Here is a 20,550-nt window from a genome sequence, read left to right as displayed (position 1 = left end):
GCCCGCCCCCTGGACAGCCCGTGTCTGGGCTCCTCCTGGCCGGCCTGGGGCAGGAATGGCTCCTCGTGGAGCCCCACACGTGACCTTCGGCCTCTTGGGGGCTAAGCTGTGCCCACGTGAGCGCAGGGCCTGCCACCAGCGGGCCCTCAGCCCGGGTGGGACAGGCCGGCCTCACCGTGGCATGGGGGTCATGGTCACCAGGAAGAGGCTCGCTCCTCACGCCATGACTAAAGTTTCCATTCTCTTCTTTCTGCCCCAAAGCTCTACGTGTCGTCTGACCTGGGGAAGAAGTGGACGCTTCTGCAGGAGCGCGTGACCAAGGACCACGTGTTCTGGTGAGCAGGAGCAGGGGAGGGGACGAGCCCCGCGGCCCCCTCGCTGGCCCCCCGCCCCCGCCTGTGCCGGCCCCGCCCCCTCCTCGGCCCAGGGGACGTCCCGAGGGCCGTCCTGCTCTGCCGCGGCCCGGGTGACCCTCGGCCCCGCGTGCACACGGCGCAGGCGGCAGGCGGGCTCCTCGCTGTGTTCCCGTGGGTGCCATCCGGCCAGCGCTGGCGGGGGTGGCCGTGTGGGGCTCAGGGGCCATTCCTGTGGGGGGGACCTGCTGAGCTCCAGGCCCCATGGGCGCTTGGCCGTCGCTCTCCGGTTAGCGTCCCAGCGGCCGGAGTGAAGTCGGTGGCTGCCCGCCCGCCCGGCGCCAGCCGCGGGGCTGAGTGCCCCGTCTGTGGGAGCCGCGCACAGCCCCTGGCCACCTCCCCACGCGTTACAGAAGGGGCAGCCGAGGCGCAGCGAGGCGGGGACCCTCGTCCTGGGTCACGCTGCCCAGAAGCAGCAGCACGCGCTGTGGCCGCGCCTGCCCGTGGCCAGTGACCATGCCGCTGGCCACTCTGCTGGTTCGGTCTGGCCGCCTGCATGTCCCCAGGTGTCCCCGGGTCACTTTCCCTGGAGAACCCCCGCCTTCCTCTCCCTATAGCCGCAGCGCTGCCTGGTGTGGGCCCGTGGGAGGCGGCTGAGAGCGGGGGGGGGGGGTGGCGGGGGGACTCAGAGGGGTCGGCGGTGATGGGGGAGGGGCCGCCGGAGCCTGAGCGCTCTGTGGGGACGGGGACGCCGTGGAGACACACCCCGGGGGGGCCAGCATGCACGTCCTGGGTGCTAGGTGGCCGGGGACGTGACCTCCGCGTCCTGGCTGTTTGTGTTTGGTCAGAGGCGATGTGCTGTGTAGCTCGGTGTCCGTGGAGGGCCGGCGGGTGGGACAGTGACTCTGGCAGGGACGCCGTTCCCACGTGGACCCCGCTCGCCGGACCCCAGCGCCCGTGCTCAGGACAGGCTGAGGTTTTGAGGGGGTCGGCATAGTCTCGAAAGCGGTGGGTAGACAGTCCAGTTGGCACAGGGCACAGCGAGGACTGGGCCCCCCGACCGGGTCGCGGCTCAGGCCCCTTCCCGCGGGAACTCCTGCCCTGCGCCCCCGGGGAGCCGGCCCTGTGTGGGGCGGGCTCCGGTTCAGCCCGGGAGCAGCTGGCCTGGTCTCCGCTCGCCTGGAGGACGCGGCCCGTGCGGCTGTGGCCCTAGGAGACCCCTCCCGCCAGGCGTCCTTCGACGCTCCGTGGGCAGCCAGTCCCCACTGCGTCCAGCCGCTGCCTGAGCCCCTCGACCACCATCGTCACGGGGTGGGGGGCCCGCAGCTCCCTCCCAGGGTGGCCGTGACGGGCAGCATGGCAGGACGAGGTGGGGTGACAGAGAAGGCCCTGGCTGGAAGCCCGGCTCTGCTCTCAGTGCCATGGCCCTTGGGGCAGCTGCTCTGTTCCTCTGAGCACAAGCAGGGGGCTGTCCCTAGGCCTGCTCCGGCCTCCCAAGGTCGTTGGGGTCATTCACGTAACGCGCGGGACTCCCGTGAAAGTTTTTAGTAGAGAAGACCGGCCAGAGCACGAGCCAGCACAGGCCCCACGGGCGGAAGCCCGGCCGCCTCCCAGGAAAAGCAGGCACTCGGGGGAGGCCGTGGCCTCCGACCCACAGAGCACGACTGTCCTCAGACCCGCGAGGCCACACAGCTGCCCCGGGGCAGGACCCTGGTGCTGGCGCCGCCCTGGGCTTGGGGACCTGAACCCCGCCCCAGCCTGAGCCTGTTCTTTTCCAGGGCCGTGTCCGGGGTGGACGCCGACCCTGACCTGGTTCACATGGAAGTCCAGGACCTCGGAGGAGGTAAGCTGGCGGGGAGGGGGCAGCCCGAAGTTCCCGAGTGTCCTGGCCCTGCCGCGAGGCTAGCGTAGTGGCCACACTCAGCCGCTTGTCCCCAGCAGCTGGCCCTACACAGCCAACCTCGCCGTGTTGTGAGGTGGCCTCGTTTTAACTGCCTGCTTTCCGGCCAGAGATCATTGGAAGTCGGGAGCTCCGTCCCAGCGGGTGGTCTGTTAGAAGGGTGATCGGTTCCAGCCCCTGAGCACTGAGCATTCCCGCTTACCCGGCCCCCACAGCCGCGCTCACCGGGTGCTGAGGGTGGGGGCCCCCGACAGCTTCCTCCTCCAGTGGGCAGGGGGCTTCACACCCTGCCCGGGACTCAGGGGTGAACGAGAAAGCCCTGCCCCTCGCCCCCTACCTGCTGGGGCAGCAGACGAAGTCAGCCGCTGCACGAGCCGTGGGCCCCGAGTGCTGAGGGGGTCCCCAGGCACCTGTCGCCGCCCTGACCACCTCCGTCCAGGCGCCGGTGGGCGGTGACGAGGGCGGGAGGAGCTGCCCGGCCAGGCCGAGCTCTGTGGAGGGCGATCGGGGTCCTGGCTGGAGCAGAGGCGCCGGTGCCAGCGCCCAGCCCGCCAGGTGCCGGCCGCGTGAGCCCGGGCAGCGTCCTCGCCTCTGGGAGCGGTCAGCACACACGGAGCCCCGCACAGGTGTCGCGGGCGAGGACGGCCCAGCTCGGGGCACGCCTCCCGCACACCCCGCAGCGTCGGCGTGCGGCCCCCGGCCCCCAGCGGGCCTCCGGGCAGCAGGGACGCCATGGGCCTCACCGCCTGGGGGCCGCCCTCTGTCCCCCAGGTTCCCGGTACGTCACCTGCCCGATCCACAACTGCTCCGCCAAGACGCTGGCGGCCCCGTTCGCGGGCCCCGTCGACCGCGGCTCCCTGACCATGCAGGACGAGTACATCTTCTTCAAGGTACCGTCACCCATGGGTCCCCGGACCCGGCAGTAGGTGACGGGGAGTGTGAGCCCCGCTCAGGAAAACGGAGTCGCTCTGGCGGAAGGCAATAAAATGGCCATTAGACTTTCAAGTTCTGCTTAATTCACAGTCCCCCGCCCCTGTGGCTGTGGCCGCAGGCACCCCAAAGGCCTGTGAGGCTGGGACCTGGACTTGGGCTGCTGCCGCTCTCCCTGCCTTCCGCCTCCAGGAGCCCCCCACAGCTTGGGGCCCCCAGGCCCACACCCCCACTGCTCCATTTGGTCCTGGTGACTCTGGAGCTGACGGGGCTGAACCGGGTCATTGCCGGGGCCGTGCGCAGGAACCACGTGGTCTGACCACTCAAAAGCTCCGGCGACTGACTGGCCATACCACTTCTTGATTATTTCCGCTGACGAGGAGCTCGCTCCTTCCAAAACAGCCTGTCCCTCCGCTGGGTAGCTCACATCTTAGCTCACTCCGCCTCGTTCCGTAACCCAGATGTGGTGAAACACGGAGCTGAGAGAGTGGGGGTCGGAGCCAGTTCTAACTGGGGGGGGGGGGGCAGAGGAGGGGCGTCTGGCACGGGGCTTGAGGGGGGGACGGAAGGCTGTCCCCTTTGGGCAGGGCAGGCAGGAGCCAAGTACAAGGGCGTTTTCGCCAGCGGAGCGTGACGTGCAGTGCGGTTTCCGATCCGCGAGGCGCGGCGTGGCAGGAACCGAGCCCCTCAGAAGCACCTTCCTCCCGCCTGCCAGGCCACCGCCGCCAACCGGACCAAGTACTACGTCTCCTATCGTCGCAACGACTTCGTCCTGATGAAGCTGCCGAAATACGCATTGCCCAAGGTGAGTGAGTGGTCTCCCCGCCCCGCCCGCCCGGAGGGCCACGTCCCGGGCGGGGACTGACTCGTGGGCCAGCGGGACTTGCGGGCCGTGCTCGGCGGTGCCCGGGCCGGGATGGAAGCGAGCCAGCGCGGGCCGCTCGCTGTCACTGCCTCCCACGCCCCGGCTGCAGCCGCACGTGCGGCCAGCGCGTCCTGTCGGGGCCTCCGCCCCGCGCCTCCCTCTGCCTGGCCTCTCTCCACCCAGAACTCCTCCATAGGTAACATTTCAGGAGAAAAGCTACTTACCGGTGACCCTCCGGGGTGGTCTAGGTCTCTGTTTTCTGCTCGCACCCCACCCTTCTCCTCCCCAACACTCGGGGTGCTAGAGACGCCCCTGTGTCGGGCTTCTGCCTTCAGCCAGAGTTTCGAGAGGTGGGGCGGTTTCTCTTTTACTTACCTCCGCATTTCAACTGCCTAGTATGGTGTCTGCACATAGTAGGTGGTCAATTATTGCTACTTCCTTCCGTTTGCCTGGGCATCAAAAACGGGGGGCACAGGGGCAGCTCAGACCCTGTTCCCAGCCTGCCTCAGGGCCAAACTCCACGCCCCCGCCCTGCCCGTACGTTATTCCCATTTCACAAGGGAGGCGGTGGACATCCAGAGAGGCCGAGCAAACTATCCAAGGTCATGCAGCTGGTTAGAAACCGAAACCGCGCCTCCCTGGGCCCTCGAGTCGCCTTCTGCGCCCAGGATGGGCGTGTGTGCTTCTCAGAGGCCTTGGTGGGGTTCGCAGGGAGCCCCGCCGTGTGTGGCCCACGGCAGGCCCTCGGCGGCGTGCGTCACCTACCGGCTCCCCTTTCCCCCATTTCTGCGGAATTACGGGCACTCAACAAGAATGCGAGGCTGTGACAGACGGCGCGGCCTCCGCGGCATAAGTGGGTGACAGAAGCGAGCCGTCCATGCGCCCTTCCTGTCGTTCGGTCTCCAGGGATGGCCAGGGGCGCACTCAGATCTGCAGCGTGTGCGTGACATTTGCATAGCACGACTCGCGCTCACTTGGAAGTCTGTCCCCAGGACCCGGTGACAGGGGCCGAGGACGACAGGCGAATCGGGCCGCCCCGCTCCCGAGCCCTGCGGGGCCTCGAGGCCTCATCTCGTCCTGCGGAGGACTTCGCCCAGCCAGGGCCCAGGCCTCCCCCCGGCTTGCCAAGTTCAGCACCCCAGTGCATGCCGCCAGCACCTCGTAGAACTCGCTAATTGAATTTCCCAGACAGGTTTTTTTTATTGTTGTTTTTGGGTGAATTTGTAACTCTTGCCTGTTTCCTTCCCCTAAACCACCCACCCCCATCTTTTTCTTTCTTTTTCTCTTTAATTGCCTGAGTAATATCATGAAAACAATGGAAATCAGAGCAGAGGGGAACTCACCACAGCCTCCCGCAGTCCTTGGCCACATGCCAAAGCGACTTGCATGCCGCTGAATCGTAGCAGGCTTTCAGCTGACATTGTATCATGAGGATTTTTACAGAGTGACACATGATATCCACCGTAAATGACAGCAAAATTTCACTTGAGGAGCGGTACATTTAGCTCAGCCAGACTCCTGCCGTTTAGACATTTGGGCTGTTTCCATTTTTCGTAATCATAAACAGTGCAACAATGAATATAATTGTTCCTGCAGGTGTTTCTTTTTTTATTTTCTGAAGTTAAAATCTAAGAAGAACTTCTAGACAAAGGACCCAAATATTTGTGTAGCTTGGTTCCCTTTTAAAAGGGTTCCGCCTTGCCACTGGCAAACTAGGAGAGATCAGTCTCAACACAGCTTTGCCGAATTTTGTTGTATCATTTCTTGCTATGTTCTGTCTACTTTAAAAGGTATAAGTGATACCATTCTGCTGTCTTCATTCACCTAGCTGTGAAAATTATAAAAAGTGAACAGTTTTTATTATTTTTATCAGTATCCTTTGCTTGTTTGCTTATAATGAATTAAAAAAAAAAACGCTCATGTTTCCTAACAGAAAAAAAAAATAGGTAAAGGCTATAAACAGACAAAAGAGGAGAAAAATCCAAATAACTAGCCATTATATATGTTTTTAAAAATCATAAGTATAAAGGAAATGCAAGTGTCCTTTTAACATTTCTTTATTTGCAGTAAAATTAAATCCACGGAGCGTGGGCACAAAGGGGGCCGTGACTCCAGGGAAGGGGGTGTGCGGGGGGCAGGAGGAGGCCGCCTTCTCACCTCGCGGGGCCGCGGCCGTCCGCTCGCGTTCGGAACCCTGGCGTCTGTTCAGAGGCTTGTGGCTCTCAGGGGATGTTTGGATGGTAAATCACATTAGTTTCCAGTTTTAGCTCTTTTTCACCATGGTAGTGGCTGCCCGTCCCCCGCCCCAGCCCCATGGCAGGCAGCTGCGCACAGACCCCCGGAGCATGTGAGCATAGCCCGCAGGAGCCAGAGGGGGCACGAGGACCTCGTCCTCTGAGCGGTGGCAGTCTGCGCCCTGGTTCTTGGTTGCTCTGCTGACTGGGAAGGGTGCAAACATCCCGCCGGGCAGTCGTCGTCACAACTACCGCTGGCTAAGGCAGCTTTTAAGGGAGTTAAAAAGCCAGAACCTGCCCTCCCCACTCTGCTCTATTTCCTTCTTTTCTTTATTGGGAGCCAGATAGTCAAGGACTGGGACATTTAGAAGCTACCACGTATGTGGAAGGATTTAGAAAGTCGCCATGCATGCCCAGGGATACACGCAGGCTCAGAAGAGACCTAAGGAGAACCCGAGTTTAAACCTCAGGCTGATGCCTGGTTCAGACACAGCCTGCAATAATCAAAAACAGAAACAAAAACACAGAACAGAAAACCCTGGGAAAGAGGGAAGAATCCGATTTCCACAGTTGCTACATTATCGTATGCAAATGTCCAGTTTTCAACAACAACAAAGTCAAGAGTCATACAAAGAAAGAATGATCCATATGAAGGGAAAAAATAAACCATTGGAAATTGTCCCTGAGAAAGAGCAGACGGCAGACCTACTAGACAAAGACTTTCATACGACTGTCTTGAAGATGTTCATAGAACTGGAGGAAGACATAGAGAAAGTCGAGAAAACAATGTAAGGACGAAATGGAAATATAAAAAAAAATAGATAGAAAACATAGAAAGGGCCCCAAAAGAAATTCTGGAGCTTAAAACAAAAACAAAAGCAAAACCCAGTAATTGAAATGGGAGCGTTCGTTAGAGGGATTCCGAAGCAGAGTTGAGCAAACAGAAGAAAGAATAAGAGACTTCAAGACAGCACAGTTGGGATTACTGAGTCCAAGGGACAGAAGATGAAAGAAAAGTGAAAACTCTGAGGCGCCCGAGGGCCACCACCAAGTGGACTCACCCGCACGTTACGGGAGTCCCGGAGGAGAAACGAGAGAGAGGGCCAGAGAGCTTGTTTGAAGAAAGAGCGGCCAAAAACTTCCCCAAATTGGTGAAAGACACACATGTAAATATCTAAAGAGAGAGGATGAACTTCGAGTCATGGAAACACAAAGCGCTCCGCACTGAGACAGAGTATAATCAAACTGTTGAAAGACAAAGAGAATCTCGAGAGTAGCAAGAGAAGCGACTCGTCACAGCTAAGTGGCCTTTAATGAGACCAGCAGACCTCTCAGCGGGAGCCGTGGCAGCCGGGAGGCGGTGAGCCTCACAGTGCCAAAACAATATGACGACGGCGTTGGTTCGTTAGGCTGTTCTGTGGATTTCGTGTAAAACTCTATGGGGAAATTTTCCATAGCATGCGTATTAATCATTTTTTAAGCTTTCCAAAATTACTTCTTTAAAATACAGTTACAACTAAAGGAATAATAACAGAAATATTTGTGCCATTTCTACCTGCTCGCTTCTCCATCTCTCCTCTCTAGGAAAAATCTCACTTCCTCATTCCTCGAGGTGACCGTTGTAGAAACTCCTAGAGACTTCTCCACCTTCGTTCTGCCCCTTCCTCTTGGTTTAACATGCTCCAAATTTTAGATTGCACATTGCTTGCCAGCTAAAGGACTACATTTCCCAGCCTCCCTTGCAGCCACATGTGATCGTATTTCTAAAATCTGTCCAATGAGATGTAAGTGGAATTGTCTTGGCCGATTTCTCAGAGCCTTCCTTGAATGGGAAGCCTCTCTCTCTCTCTCTCTCTCTCTCTCTCTCACCCCCTTCCTGCTGCCTCCCACGTCAGTATGGCTGGAGGTCTAGCTGTCATTGTGGATCACACGGGACAGCGGGATGGGAACTCAGAAGGTGCCTCTGTCGCTGGTGACTTCGTAGCGCTTCTGTACTGCACTCTCTACCTCTGGACTTCTGTGACATACTTCCGGCTTGTTTACGTTAGTCCCGCCCCCTCCGTCCAGCTCCTGTCACTGAAAATCAAACCTAGTTCTACCTGATGACAGATACCGGCAACCTCGGCATTCCTTCCTCTTAGTTCTCCAGACCACACGCATATGTACCTACAAACGCATACACAAGTGTGTGATTGTGTTTCATGGTCATTGTTTAAAAATGGAGTCAATAAAATGGAGTCAACAAATGTCTTCTTAAAAAAAAAAAAAGAATAACAAATGCAAATTAAAGCAAACATTACGTGTTATCACTTTCTAACCAGCAAAGATTTTTAAAAGACCATTCTCGATGCTGGCATGCATGTGATGAGATGAGCGCCCGCCACCCCTGCCGCAGGAAGGTAGTTTAACAACACGTAACAAGAGCCTTGGGATGTGCCTGCCTTCCCACGCAGCTGTTCGCCTTCTTGGAATTTGAGTCAAGGAAATAAGCAGACAGGTAACGACCTGCAGGAAAGTTCACGGCTGTTCTGCACGTAATGTTGGAGGCGCTAAAGGCCGCCCAGTAGGGAAGCAGTTGTGAAATGTGCTACGTCCACAAAGTAGAGTATCATGCGGTCATTAGCGTTGGTGTTTATAAATAATTGTAATGACAAGGAAAATGCTCCCCATATAACGTGAAAAAGCAAGCTACACACCAGACGTGAAAAAAACATATGAATCATGCTTGGGAACAGCCCAAAGGAAACATTTTAAAATGATATCATCAGGTCCTTCTGGGGGTGGCATCGTAGGCAGCTTATAGACGCTTTATACATTGTTTCTTTGTTTCCCAGATACAGTAAACACTTACCCAGGTTGTGTGAACCTTTACCCCTGTGCGGGGGAGGAGGCAGTCTGAATTAGTGCCGTAGCAATGTACTGAATGCTCACTGTGCCCTCGGGGGCCGGGCACACCCAGCGCCCAGAACCACCGTGGCCCTGGCCCATGGAGCGCCCTTGCCCACTGAGGCAGTAAGATGGACACATTGCAGTTTGGCCACTGGGGCCCTCCCTGGCCGAGGCACATCGCAGGCACTTCACACCGGGCACCCTTTTCCCGCAAGGCCGCTTCTTTGGGCCTCACAGGGCCCGGCTGGGCCAGGCAGGAGGGGAAGGGGCCGTCACCAGCCTGTGCTCTGCCCGGGCAGAGAGAGAAAACTACTTGCTCTAACGCCCTAACATCAGATGAGGAAACATAACGGGGCGCGCATCCCAAAGCCATGCCAGCCGTGGGGGGAGTGGCCGCGGGGGCCCACGGCTGGGAGCCTCGGCCCTGGCTACCACCCCACTGCTGGGCCAGTGGCCTGTCCTCGGCCCCCAAGGGCACTGCGCTGCACCATCTGCTGAGGACGGCCCTGGGTCCTTGCTGGGGGTGGGGTGTGGGGACGGCCATGGCTGTGACTCCCCCCACCCCCCAGCGTGGGCAGGCACGGAGGGGCCAGGGATAGGCAGCTTACACGGCAATGGCGGTGGCGTCCCTGGACGTGAGCCAGTGGGTGCTCCAAAGGACAGAGGTCGTGCATGGCTCCCTGCTGGGCCTGAGTGTCTAGAACAGTGCCTGGCACACAGTAGGTGCCTCAGGGGTACGTGCCGAGTGGACGAGCACCAGACGGCTTGCCGGACCCTCAGGAAGAATGGGGACAGGGTTGGGGAGGAGACACACCCCCACCTCAGAACACATTGGGGGTGCATTCTGACAGTCTTGGGGTGCACGGAGGAGGAAGCCCTCCTCCCCACGCAGGGACAGACAGGCAGAGCCTGACATGGGGCCGGGAGGAGGGGGCCGCACTGTGTCACACCCAGTGCCTGGGCGGCCCCCTCTGCAGCCTACTGCAGAGGGGCACACTGTCACCCTATTTTTGGAGGTGGGAAAATGGAGGCGCAGAGAGGTAAAGGGACTGTCCATGGCCACGGAGCCGAGAGGGCAGAGCCAGGGCGGGCGTCTCGGCCTGCCCGACTCAGGGAGAGCCCCCCCCCAGGGACCAAGGCCGGCCGCCGCCCCCCAGGCCGCCTCTGACCCCGCGCCGTCCCCGCCCCGCCCCCCAGGATCTGCAGATCATCAGCACGGACGAGAGCCAGGTGTTGGTGGCCGTGCAGGAGTGGCACCAGACGGACACCTACAACCTGTACCAGTCCGGCCCGCGGGGCGAGCGCTACACGCTGGTGCTGGAGGGCGTGCGCAGCTCACGGCAGGCGGAGGAGGATGTGGTCATCGACATCCTGGAGGTGGGCGTGCGGGGGGAGCTGCGGGGCCGCCGGGGCGCGGGGCTGCGGGGACCCCCGGGCTGTGGGGGCTGCGGGGACCCCCGGGCTGTGGGGCGTGTGGGGACCCCCAGGGCGTGGGGGCAGCAGGGACCCCCGGGGTGTGGGGGGCCAGGCCCCACCCCTGCACTTGCCCCGCCCTCTCCCCTTCCTTCACCCCTGCAAGCATTTCTGCAAAGGGCCAAGTGTTTGGTTTGCGGGACCACGTAGACAGTTCCAGAGCGAGGGATCACGTGCTTTTTGTGACAAATTTCAAAACACGATAGTGGAGCACGGATTTCGTACACAGGCCTGTGAGTGAGAAGGATGGGGCTATTTGGGGGCGACGCGTTTGGCTGATTGGGGTTTGGCATTAGTGGTTCCCGTCACGGCCTAGACCATAAGCTTCCCCTACAACGCCACTGCTGGGTCTCTTGGCCTGCACAAGACCAGGCCGAGGCCGGGTTTGGCCAGAGGAAAAGGGCTGTGACCCCCGCCCCATTGCCGGCCCCCCATTTTCTACCCCTGTCCAGCTCCGCCCCTCGCCTGGCCGCCTCGTCCCTCCCCTCCGTATCTGGCCTCTGTCTGTCTGTATCTCCCTCACCCCTCGGCTCCTCCCTCCTTCCTCTCCCCTCTCCCATCACAGAGCCTGGGGCCACCCCGCTGGGGGTGCTGATTCTCTCCGCCCTGAGCCCTCCCCGGGGTCCCACTCTCGCAGGTCTCATTTGGGAGCCTCTGGCTGGTTGTAGTCACGTGACAACAGGGGCTCCTGGCCCCGGGCGGGCTCTCCCCGCCCACAACACCCATCCCCAGCTTCCTTCTGTTTCGGGGGTGACACGAACATCAATCGGCGGCTCGGCCTGGACCAGGACTCCCTCGGTCACCTCTGTTCTCGTCCCCACCACAGCCGGGAGGGCAGGGGGCAGGGGGCCCTCGGCTCATCTGCGGTTGAGGAACCTGAGTCCCAGAAAAGGCTGGAAGCAGGCGGGAACCGGAGCCAGCCGCGTCCACCAGCCAGAGTCCAGCTGCTCCCCGCTGGCCGGCTCCGCCTCGCGCGGTCACCCACCTCCGAGCTACTCCCTCACACCCGTGAGGAGCCCCCGGGACGCCCGCAGTGGCCTAATGAGCGCGGTGCGTCTTGGTTCCCAGCGCTGGACGGTGGCCCTGCCCGGTTCCTCAAGGGCACACCGTGCCTGCCGCCCCTGTGAGGCTGGGGACGGGGACCCGAGGGCCAGGCGGACGGCGGGGTGTCGCCGGGGGGCGACTGGCCGGGCTGCAGCGGCAGTCAGGGCGTGCTTCCCGGAGGAGGGGGTGCGGGCTGCCTCGAAGCCCATCAGAAGTTAACCAGCCGAGGAGCCAGGAACAGCAACCCAGCCCCGAAGACCACGAAGCGAGGGGACGTCGGGAGGTCACCGGGGTGACCACAGGGAAGGGGCGGGGGGCGGGGGGGAGACGCAGGTGGGACCCGGGAGCCGCGTCTGAGGCCGCCGCGCCCAGGGGCTGGCAGGAAGGGGTCGTCCCTGTGGAGAAATGCTGACGTGCGACCTGCAGCCACCGACCGGGGCCGTCCTGCCTGGGCCCCCAGGAGGGCTGACCCGGGGTGCTGAAGGCAGAGTGAACCCCATCCAGGGCAGGCGGGGTGAGCGGGGAGCCCCGTCTTCGCCACTTAGCATTCTCCTGCAGGCTTGAGCCGAGGGGATCTTGGAGGAAAGGCCAGAGGCGATTTTACTGGTCAGGGTCCTGTGCATCCCCTAGGAGGGGGGCAGGGGCATGGGGGCTCTGAACCAGGAGCTCGGCCCGAAGATGGGGCGGCCATGAGGATGGCTGTGATGGGGACCAGGGGTGGCTGCGAGGGTGGCCGTGCCGGGGACCAGGGCTCTGCTCGCTAGCTCAGCCGGCGTCTGCAGCTGGGAGCACAGACCGCTGCTCAGTGTCATGAGAAGCGCCCTGGCCTTGGGGTCAAACAGAGGGCCTTCGGGTCGAAGCTCGGCAGTCGTGGAGCCTCGTCCCCCCACGTCCCTCGCCTCCGGGGTGTGGAGTCGGCTTCGGCTCTGGGGCTGTCGGCGGGGTGACGTGGGCCGTGGACACAGGGCTCTCGGCGAGGGGCAGGCACACAGGACGCCCGGCCACCAGCGCCCCGGACAGGGCTTCACGGTCCTCCTTGGTTTCTGTCCCAGGTCCGTGGCGTGAAAGGCGTCTTCTTGGCAAACCAGAAAGTCGACGGAAAGGTGGTGACGCTCATAACCTACAACAAGGGCCGCGACTGGGGTCACCTGAGGCCGCCCAGCGAGGACATGAACGGGAAGCCAACCAACTGCAAGCCTGTGAGTGTCTCTGCTCACGTCCCTCACCTGTGGCGAGGGGCCAAGCACTCGAAGGTCACAGACAGTGACGTCCACGCAGGGCCATCTGATGGACAGGAACCCCGAGATCTCGGCGCGGTGGGGAGGGTCACGGGAAGCCCCTCGCTGTGCAGGCGACTTAGCTGGAGGTCAGAGCGGGAGGGGCATCCGTTAGCTCCGGCCACCACGTTGCTGGGTAACAGAGCACCCCCAAACAACAGGCGTGTGGCGGGGCAGCCGGGTGCTGCTCACACGTCCGCAGGGGCCGACGTCGGGGTTCTGCTCGCCATGTCCAGCGTCCGGCACCCTCCCCAGAACCAGCCCTGGCCCCATCTCAGGGCGGGAGCGGAGGGCAGCAGGGATGTGGCAAGCCTGCTCAGCTGACATTTCTTCCATCCTCCCGGACCAGGAAGGACACTCTACCTGTGCAGCGGGGCCTGGGCTCATGTCACGAGCTCCAGGCCGGCCCTGCCACCCCGCGGTGCCCTTCCACACAAATAGGGGCACAGGCTGCCCCACTGGGAATCCTTTGCTGGGCACCTGCACCTCTCTGTCTGTTCCTCTCTGGCCTGAAGCCCCCACAGGCAGCGCTCGGTTCTGAGGGTGCCAAAACCTACCCACCACCTGCCTCTCTCTGTCGATAGATTAACAGAGCCTGTTTTTTAGGGCCCAGGGCCCATTGCGTGGAGCTGATCAGGGCAGAATCAGCTCCTCCTTCCTCTAGACAGGGAACACTGACCCACGTGGGGCTCCCTGGCGGCCTCCCGGGGGCAGGGACAGAGTCCCCTTAAGCTGTGAGCAGGCCTGAGCCGACCCTCACCGGGAGGGGGCTGCCACTCGCCTGAGCATGAGCCCCCCTCCTGCGAAGACAGAGGATAACAACACCTGCCCACCCGCCGGGGGAATTAATTACCTGCTGCTTGTAAAAACCCTCCGAGAACAGAACCGCTGTGAAAGGGCTAATTTTTGTATCATCCTCGGCAAAGTTAAGCCACATTAATCTGTCAAAGTGAGTTTGTGCTAAGAATAGATTCCTGTCCGCGATGACGACGCAGCCCGGCGAAGAGATAACCTTCGGGAGATTTATGTCCCGGCCTTACAGTAACCAAAGCGGGAGCAAAGCGTGGAGAGCGTGGCCTCAGGCGGGCGGGCCGCGGGGCTCAGAGCGCAGAGGAGAGGGAGAACAAAGGCGCGGGGACCCCGCTGGGCGCGGAAGGCTAGAGCAGAGGGAGCCGCTCCGCTCCCTGTGTGGCCCGGGGCGCAGGGCAGGACCCGGCCACCAGCTGGGTTCCTTCTCGGCCTCGTCCCTCCCCCAGCCACGCGCCCCCCGCCGCCCGCCGCCCCGCGATGAGCAGGCCGGACTGCACTTGAGAGTCTGTTTCTGATCATAACAGGGGTCCCTGCTAACCGCGGAACACTAGGGAAAAGACAGGTCCTGAAGGGAGGCGAGGTGCGGCAGCAAGCACGTCGCCCAGGAATGCCAGGCCGGGCGTCTTTCCTCACGCGCCGTTAGCTCATCTGCGTGTCGAAAAGTCGGGATCCTGCCGCACACGCGATGTCTCTGTCTTGTTTTCCCACATCTCGGGCTCACGGTTATCTGTCTCCCTGAGCCTGGGGGCTGGCGCTCTGCCCGGTAACTCGGGAAGGACGGGACCTTTTTAAACGGACGAGTGGTGAGGCCAGATGCGTGTCGGGACGGTCGACCGCGCCTGGACGGCGGTTTCGAAGCCGTTTAGGTCTTGCTCAGGATGAAAGCCCATTCGTTTCGCAGCCGACAGTGACTTCCCTGGCAAAGGCTGAGTCAGGAAGTGGTGTGTCTGGCCGGGCGGGTCCCCTTGCTCACGCAGGCAGGGAGTGTGGCCTCTGTCCGAGTCTCTCGTGATCGAGGGGGACACTTCTTTAGTGCACCAGCTGCCACTGCATGCCAAGGGGCCGAGTGGGGGGCTTGGGTCAATGTGGCCCCTGCTTGGCCCCCCTAACCCCCGCCCAGCACTGCAGGTACCCAGGCCCCCCTCCCTCAGAACTGGGGCGTTCAGCACCAACTCCCATGGCACCAGCCTGCTTCTGAGGTCTCCTGTGTGCACCCCAGAGGACCCGCCTTCCTCTGACACCAGCCCCGGCATCAGATGCTCGCGGACCCATGCCACCTGCAGAGAGCCCCTCCAGGTCCGCCTGGCCCGCCCCACTCTGCACCTGCTTGGTGCAGACTCAGCTGGGAGGAGCTTTGTAAGGTCCAGCAGGGAACCCCCAGGGCTCGGGGGCCAGCTGGGACATCCGTGTGGCCCTCCATGGCACCAAAGGGGACCAGGGCTCTGCCTGCACCTGCCAGCGTCCCGTGGGCCGTAACCGACCGCCAGTAGCCTGAGCAGGTGCCCGGCAGCCAGGGCAGAAGGCAGTGGGCTGGGGACGGGGAGCGGCTGGTTCTGGGAGGCAGCGCTTCTGACTGGCTCTGCTCGCTGCACACACGGTCAGTGACATTACGTCCACAGGGCGTCAGGGGACAGGGGAAAGGCTGGTTGTAGCCCAAGGAGACCAGCCCAGGAGCTCGGGCCACCCCAGGCCCTGTCTGTCCTGCCCAGAAACCTCGGGCACCAGAGCAGGCCCACGCCACCACCCTCCGCCCAGGCGCCTGCCAATGGGGGCTCGAGCGCCGGATTCCTGGGGGACCCCTCTTCCCCCAGACGTACAGCTCCCTCTGCAGCTGGCGCTGGCCCCGCCGCGGGGGTGCCAGGACCCCCCCTGCCCTGGACAGCCCTCCCGTTCGTGTCTGTCACTGGGCAGGCGGGGGAGAGGACCGGATTGTCTCACCCAGGGTATCACCTCCCCAGCCAGCCTTCCAACCAGGAGAAATGCAGAAGGAGCAACGTCTTATCATCCCGCAGGTCTCATGGGGCGGGTTCGTCCCGTTGGATCCCAGAGTTCCGGGGCAGGGCTCCCGCCCAGGGCCCAAGGGGCTCCGGCCCACGGCATGCGATTCGACGGCGCGCCTCTGCAGAGGGCGGGGCCTCCCCTCCGCTGAACTTGCCGCCTTTTCCGTTTTCATTCCCACGGCTTTCCTGAGGGGTAACTCACCCTAAGGTCCCCCCGTTCAAAGTGTGCGGTTCAGTGGGGTTCGTGCAGCCACCGAGCTGTGCGTGGCCACCTCGGTCCACGTAGGGCATTTTCCTCACCTCGAAAAGAAACCCTGTCCCCCTTGTCCATCAGCCCCACCTGCCATCCCCCTGCCCCGCCGCCAGCCCCGGAAACCACCTGGCTCCGAAGGCCCCTGCTCTGGATGCCTCGCCTGAGCCGGGTCACCCAGTACGTGCGGTGCCCGCCGCACTGGTGAAGCCCCAGAGCCGCCAGGAAAGCCCGTCGCCAGCCGGGTCGGGCCCAGATCAACCTCCAGTTGACGGAACAGCTTCATTTTTAACTTGGGATGATCTATCTAAATGTACTTAGTTCGCGGACCAGACAAAAGTACTATAAAAACCCCAAATGAGGAGAGAAGCCGTTTCTCGGGCTTCAGCAGATGGAGTAACAGCACCGATGTGGAGCTCGAATGGCCTCGCTTCTCTGAGCTGGAGGTTTTTTCAGAAAAAAGAGAGCAGTGCCAAGGCAGTTACTACTTTTCTCATCAGTAAGCAATTAGGCAGAACCAGGGTCCGGGGCGGCTGGACCCCCACTTTATCTCCAGAAGCTGTGCTGTGTTAATCCAGTAACCCTGCAAAGCAGAGGGTATTGCCCCATTTCACAGAGAAAGAAACAGACACAGAGACAGTAAGCGTTTTCCCCAGAGTCACACAGCATTAAGACAGAGTGCGAGGGTTCAAAACCCTACCTTCTCCATGACGCCGCCCTGCCCACGCCCCAGGCCAGAGGAATTCCAGCACAGGTAACAGTGTCCCATGGCTGTGCCCTGAGGCCCAGGCTAACGTGGTCACATACAAGGCCCCCAGTTAAGGTTCTGGATGGATAGATGCATGGATGGATGGATGGATGGATGGATGATGGATGGGTGGATGGATGGATGGATGATGGATGGATGGATGATGGATGATGGATGATGGATGGGTGCGTGGGTGGATGGATGATGGATGGGTGGATGGGTGGATGGATGGGTGCGTGGGTGGGTGGGTAGGTGGCTGGATGGAAGGATGGATGGATGGATGGTGGGTGGGTGGGTGGATGGATGGATATGGATGGATGGTGGATGATGGATGTATGATGGATGGGTGGGTGGTGGATGATGGATGGGTGGGTGGATGTATGATGGATGGATGTATGATGGATGGATGGACTGGTGGGTGTGGGGGTGGCCCATACAGGCTACAGGAATCACGTTCTATGGCCCAGCACTGCGTGTTGGGAGACCCACCCCTCCAGCACCCAGGCTAGGCGAGTCTCCCTTGGAGAAGCCCACTGGCCTCATCCACGAGCAGAGTCACCTCACCCGGACCTGATGGCCTTCACCTGGTGGTCAGCCCCAGGGCTTCTTCCCACCTTCCGTCCACTCCCCTGAGGCACTCCTAGCCTTGCCTTCCCACCTCAGAAGCCACAGGGGTGGATTTGGCCTCAGTCCTGCCGTTCTGAGGGACACTCTGCCACCCCAGTGCTGACTGTGGGTCCCTTTCTCCCCCCTGCAGCCGGACTGCCACCTGCACCTGCACCTGCGCTGGGCAGACAACCCCTACGTGTCGGGCACTGTGCACACCAAGGACAACGCCCCAGGCCTCATCATGGGCGCAGGTAGGAGCCGCCGTTGCCTCTGGGTGGCAGGAGCCACCACTGCATGAGGGAGCTCTGTTCTCAAGGGTAAACCTGGACGGCCGTGGGCCTGGGTCATGGTGGGCACACTGGGGGGCAGCGACATCTCCAGGAAGCTCAGCTCTCAGGGAAAACCCTGGGCACGTGATACGCGTTGGCCAAATGGGATGGTGTTTGGATGGTGGATGATGGATGGATGATGGACAGATGGATGGATGGATGGTAGATGGACGTGCGGATGGGTGGTGAACAGATGGATAGAAGACGGGTGGATAGGCGGGTGGTGGATGGATGGATGATGGATGGGTGGATGGATGGATGGATGGTGGACAGATGTGGGTGAATGGATGGACGGATAGGGCTGGGTGGGCGGCCGATGGGCGATGGATGGATGGCCGACTGAGGGAGGGAGGACTGGGTCAATGGTGGGAGGGCGGGCGAAAGGGTAGTTGGATAGTGGAAAGAACAGAGAGCCAGATGGACGGGTGAATAACAAAACGGCAAATAAATAAAGAGCAGGATGGGTGGACAAGGGGACGCTTCGTGTCAAGGCCGACCGACGCTCACTGGTCCCTGGAGAGGGGGGGAGGCAGAGCATAAGTCGTGACCGTGTCTGTCTACCTCGTCAAACGGGACCCTCCTCCGGGATCAGCAAGTGGGCGCCGATCCAAGAAAACCTTAAAGTAAGGTTTACTGGAGTCAGGAGAATTGTTCGAAATAAAAAGTATTTTTTAAAAACGTATGGCCAGGCAGTGGCTGGCATCTGACTTTCCTCTTGGTGCGGGCGTCCCGAGCCCCTCCTGTGCCCAGCGCTGGGCCCCGGCACGGGGGAGGAGCCCTGGGCACCGCCGGTAAACAGGAAGGGAGGACCTCACTGTTTCAGTGGGGGTCATGCACGGCCCCTCCTCCCCGCCAGACACCGAGTTCCAGAACATCGCAACAAGCCTGAGAGGGCCTCCCAGCCCCTCGGAGCCCCAGCTCTCAGATGGGGGGCTACTGTGCCCCGTGACAATGTGCAGAAACCAAGGCCCCCAAGGACTGAACTGCCTGTCCTAGGCCACTTGGCCAGTGTGTGGAAGGGCTGGGCGAGGCTTTGCATGCCCACTTTGCGTATGACACAGAGAGACTGAGACTCTTGCCCCTGTCAGAGCAAGGACGGCTGAGGCATGGGCCAGGACACACAGCTTTCTGAACCCAGGACCCCACCCTCTGCCCCAGCACGGGGGGGTGGACGTGAGCCCCAGACCCAGAGCCGGACGCCACGTCCGGCCCTTCGCCAAGTCCCAGCACCAAGGACAGCCTGGCCCAGGAGGGGCTCCGCCGGCGGCTTACAAACGGGCGAGCGCATGGCCGCGTCGAGACGGCGGGGATGGCCTCCTGGGCCGAGGCGGGATCGTCCACACGCGGCGTGCCCAAGCCAGAGCCCACGCGGGGGCCGGGGCCGGGGCGAGCCGTCGGCACCGCTGGGCTTCGGCCGCAGCGCGCCCTGGCTGTTCACGCAGGCATCTCGCTCACCCCCCTCGCTCGGCAGCCGTCCCTCCGGCCCTTTGCTGGCCAGGCCCGTGGAAGGGCCCCCAGTCCAGGGCCCGCCCCGCAGCCCCTCGTCCTGGGTGTCCCCACTTCCATGCCGTCCCCTGGCCGTGCCCTCGCCCGGCCGCCCCCTTCCTCTCCCCTCGCTGGCCACTGCGCGGCATCGCGGTGCAGCTCGGGCATTGCTCCCCGCAGGAATCGCCCCCCGATCATCCACCGTCTCTGCTCTCACATGTCCTCGGGCTTCCGGACGTCCTGGCCCTGCGTGCCACTGCAGGGCGCCCTCCCCCCGCGGGAGCGGGGGCTCCCTGGGGGCAGCGGCCGACGTCGCCTCAGCGCCGACTCTCCACAGCGGGGCACAGGCTGGGCGGAGAGCTGCCACTCGGCACGTGCGGGGGAAGTGCAGGAATGCACAGCGGGGAGGGGCGAGGAAGGAGAGATGAGTGCGTGATGGAGGGGTAGTGGGTGCACAGCTGATGGACGGACGGATGGACAAGGGAGGGATGGGTAACGGATGAGTGGATGGACAGATGATGGATGGATGGATAGATGGGTGGATGGAAGGATGGATGGATAATGGAAGGATGGGTGGATAATGGATGGATGGGTAGATGGATGGATCAGTAAATAAACTAATGGAGGATGCGTGCATGCATGGGTGCCTGGTCAGACCTCAGAGAAGCCGGGCACACAAACTCTCTGCCACTCTGCTTGGAGCTCACGCCGACTCATCCATGAGGACAATCCACCCTTTGTGGACTTTCCCAGCGATGTCCAGACTTGACTCTGGATCAGACACTCTGAGAGTGTTGCCCACAGCGGGGCCTCGGGGGCTCTGGAGAGAGCCAGACGGCTTCAGTGTCCTCACCACAGGTCCCCACCTTCCTGGGGACGCCCGGTCCCTGCCGAGGTCACCGGGGCACAGCAGAGGCCGGCCAGGTCCAGCCCCTTGGAATCCACCGTTGCCAGGAGGCGGCTGAGGGCAGGCTGCCCGGCTCCGGAAGCCACTGTGACTCCTGGAGCCGTGGTCTCCGAGGGGACCCCTGTTTTTTTCTGTGGGAGTCTGTCTGGGCTCGGTTTCCACCTCTGTCAGGGGGCTTAGCTCGCACACTGGGTCGGGGCTCCGCCCACTTTGGCACCACCCCCAGGATTAAGTCTGGGCCCAGGAGAGTGGCCTTCAAGGCTGGTGACCCCAGGTACAGGGGCCCAAGTGAACCACGGCTGAGGAGGAGTCCTGGGCCCCACCATCCTCCAAGATCCGCTCAACAGATAGTTGATGAACACCTACTGTGTGCTTTTCCGTCCGCCCGCCCAGACTGCCCCGCGCCACTCTGGACCCGCCTCCGGTCTCCCCTGCACCTGCCTCCCC

At 61.9% G+C, this 20,550-nt stretch overlaps 1 protein-coding gene across 2 annotated transcripts in view; it reads left to right on the top strand.

Moving 5' to 3' along the window:
* Nucleotides 1–20,550, top strand: part of SORCS2 (sortilin related VPS10 domain containing receptor 2) — a 219,332-nt gene that overhangs the window by 173,952 nt on the left and 24,830 nt on the right. For both annotated transcript variants that reach the window (XM_016127118.2, XM_036227467.1), the window contains exons 5-11: nucleotides 262–335; nucleotides 2,132–2,196; nucleotides 3,025–3,143; nucleotides 3,899–3,988; nucleotides 10,369–10,548; nucleotides 12,741–12,887; nucleotides 17,531–17,633. In XM_016127118.2, the coding sequence (XP_015982604.2) occupies nucleotides 262–335; nucleotides 2,132–2,196; nucleotides 3,025–3,143; nucleotides 3,899–3,988; nucleotides 10,369–10,548; nucleotides 12,741–12,887; nucleotides 17,531–17,633 (778 nt within the window). The remainder of the gene's footprint in view (nucleotides 1–261; nucleotides 336–2,131; nucleotides 2,197–3,024; nucleotides 3,144–3,898; nucleotides 3,989–10,368; nucleotides 10,549–12,740; nucleotides 12,888–17,530; nucleotides 17,634–20,550) is intronic.

Source organism: Rousettus aegyptiacus, unplaced genomic scaffold (assembly GCF_014176215.1).
Source record: "Rousettus aegyptiacus isolate mRouAeg1 unplaced genomic scaffold, mRouAeg1.p scaffold_m13_p_10, whole genome shotgun sequence".
In the NCBI taxonomy this organism is placed as follows: domain Eukaryota; kingdom Metazoa; phylum Chordata; class Mammalia; order Chiroptera; family Pteropodidae; genus Rousettus; species Rousettus aegyptiacus.
Note: the sequence above shows the minus strand (reverse complement) of the source record. Positions and strands in the feature narration are given on the sequence as shown.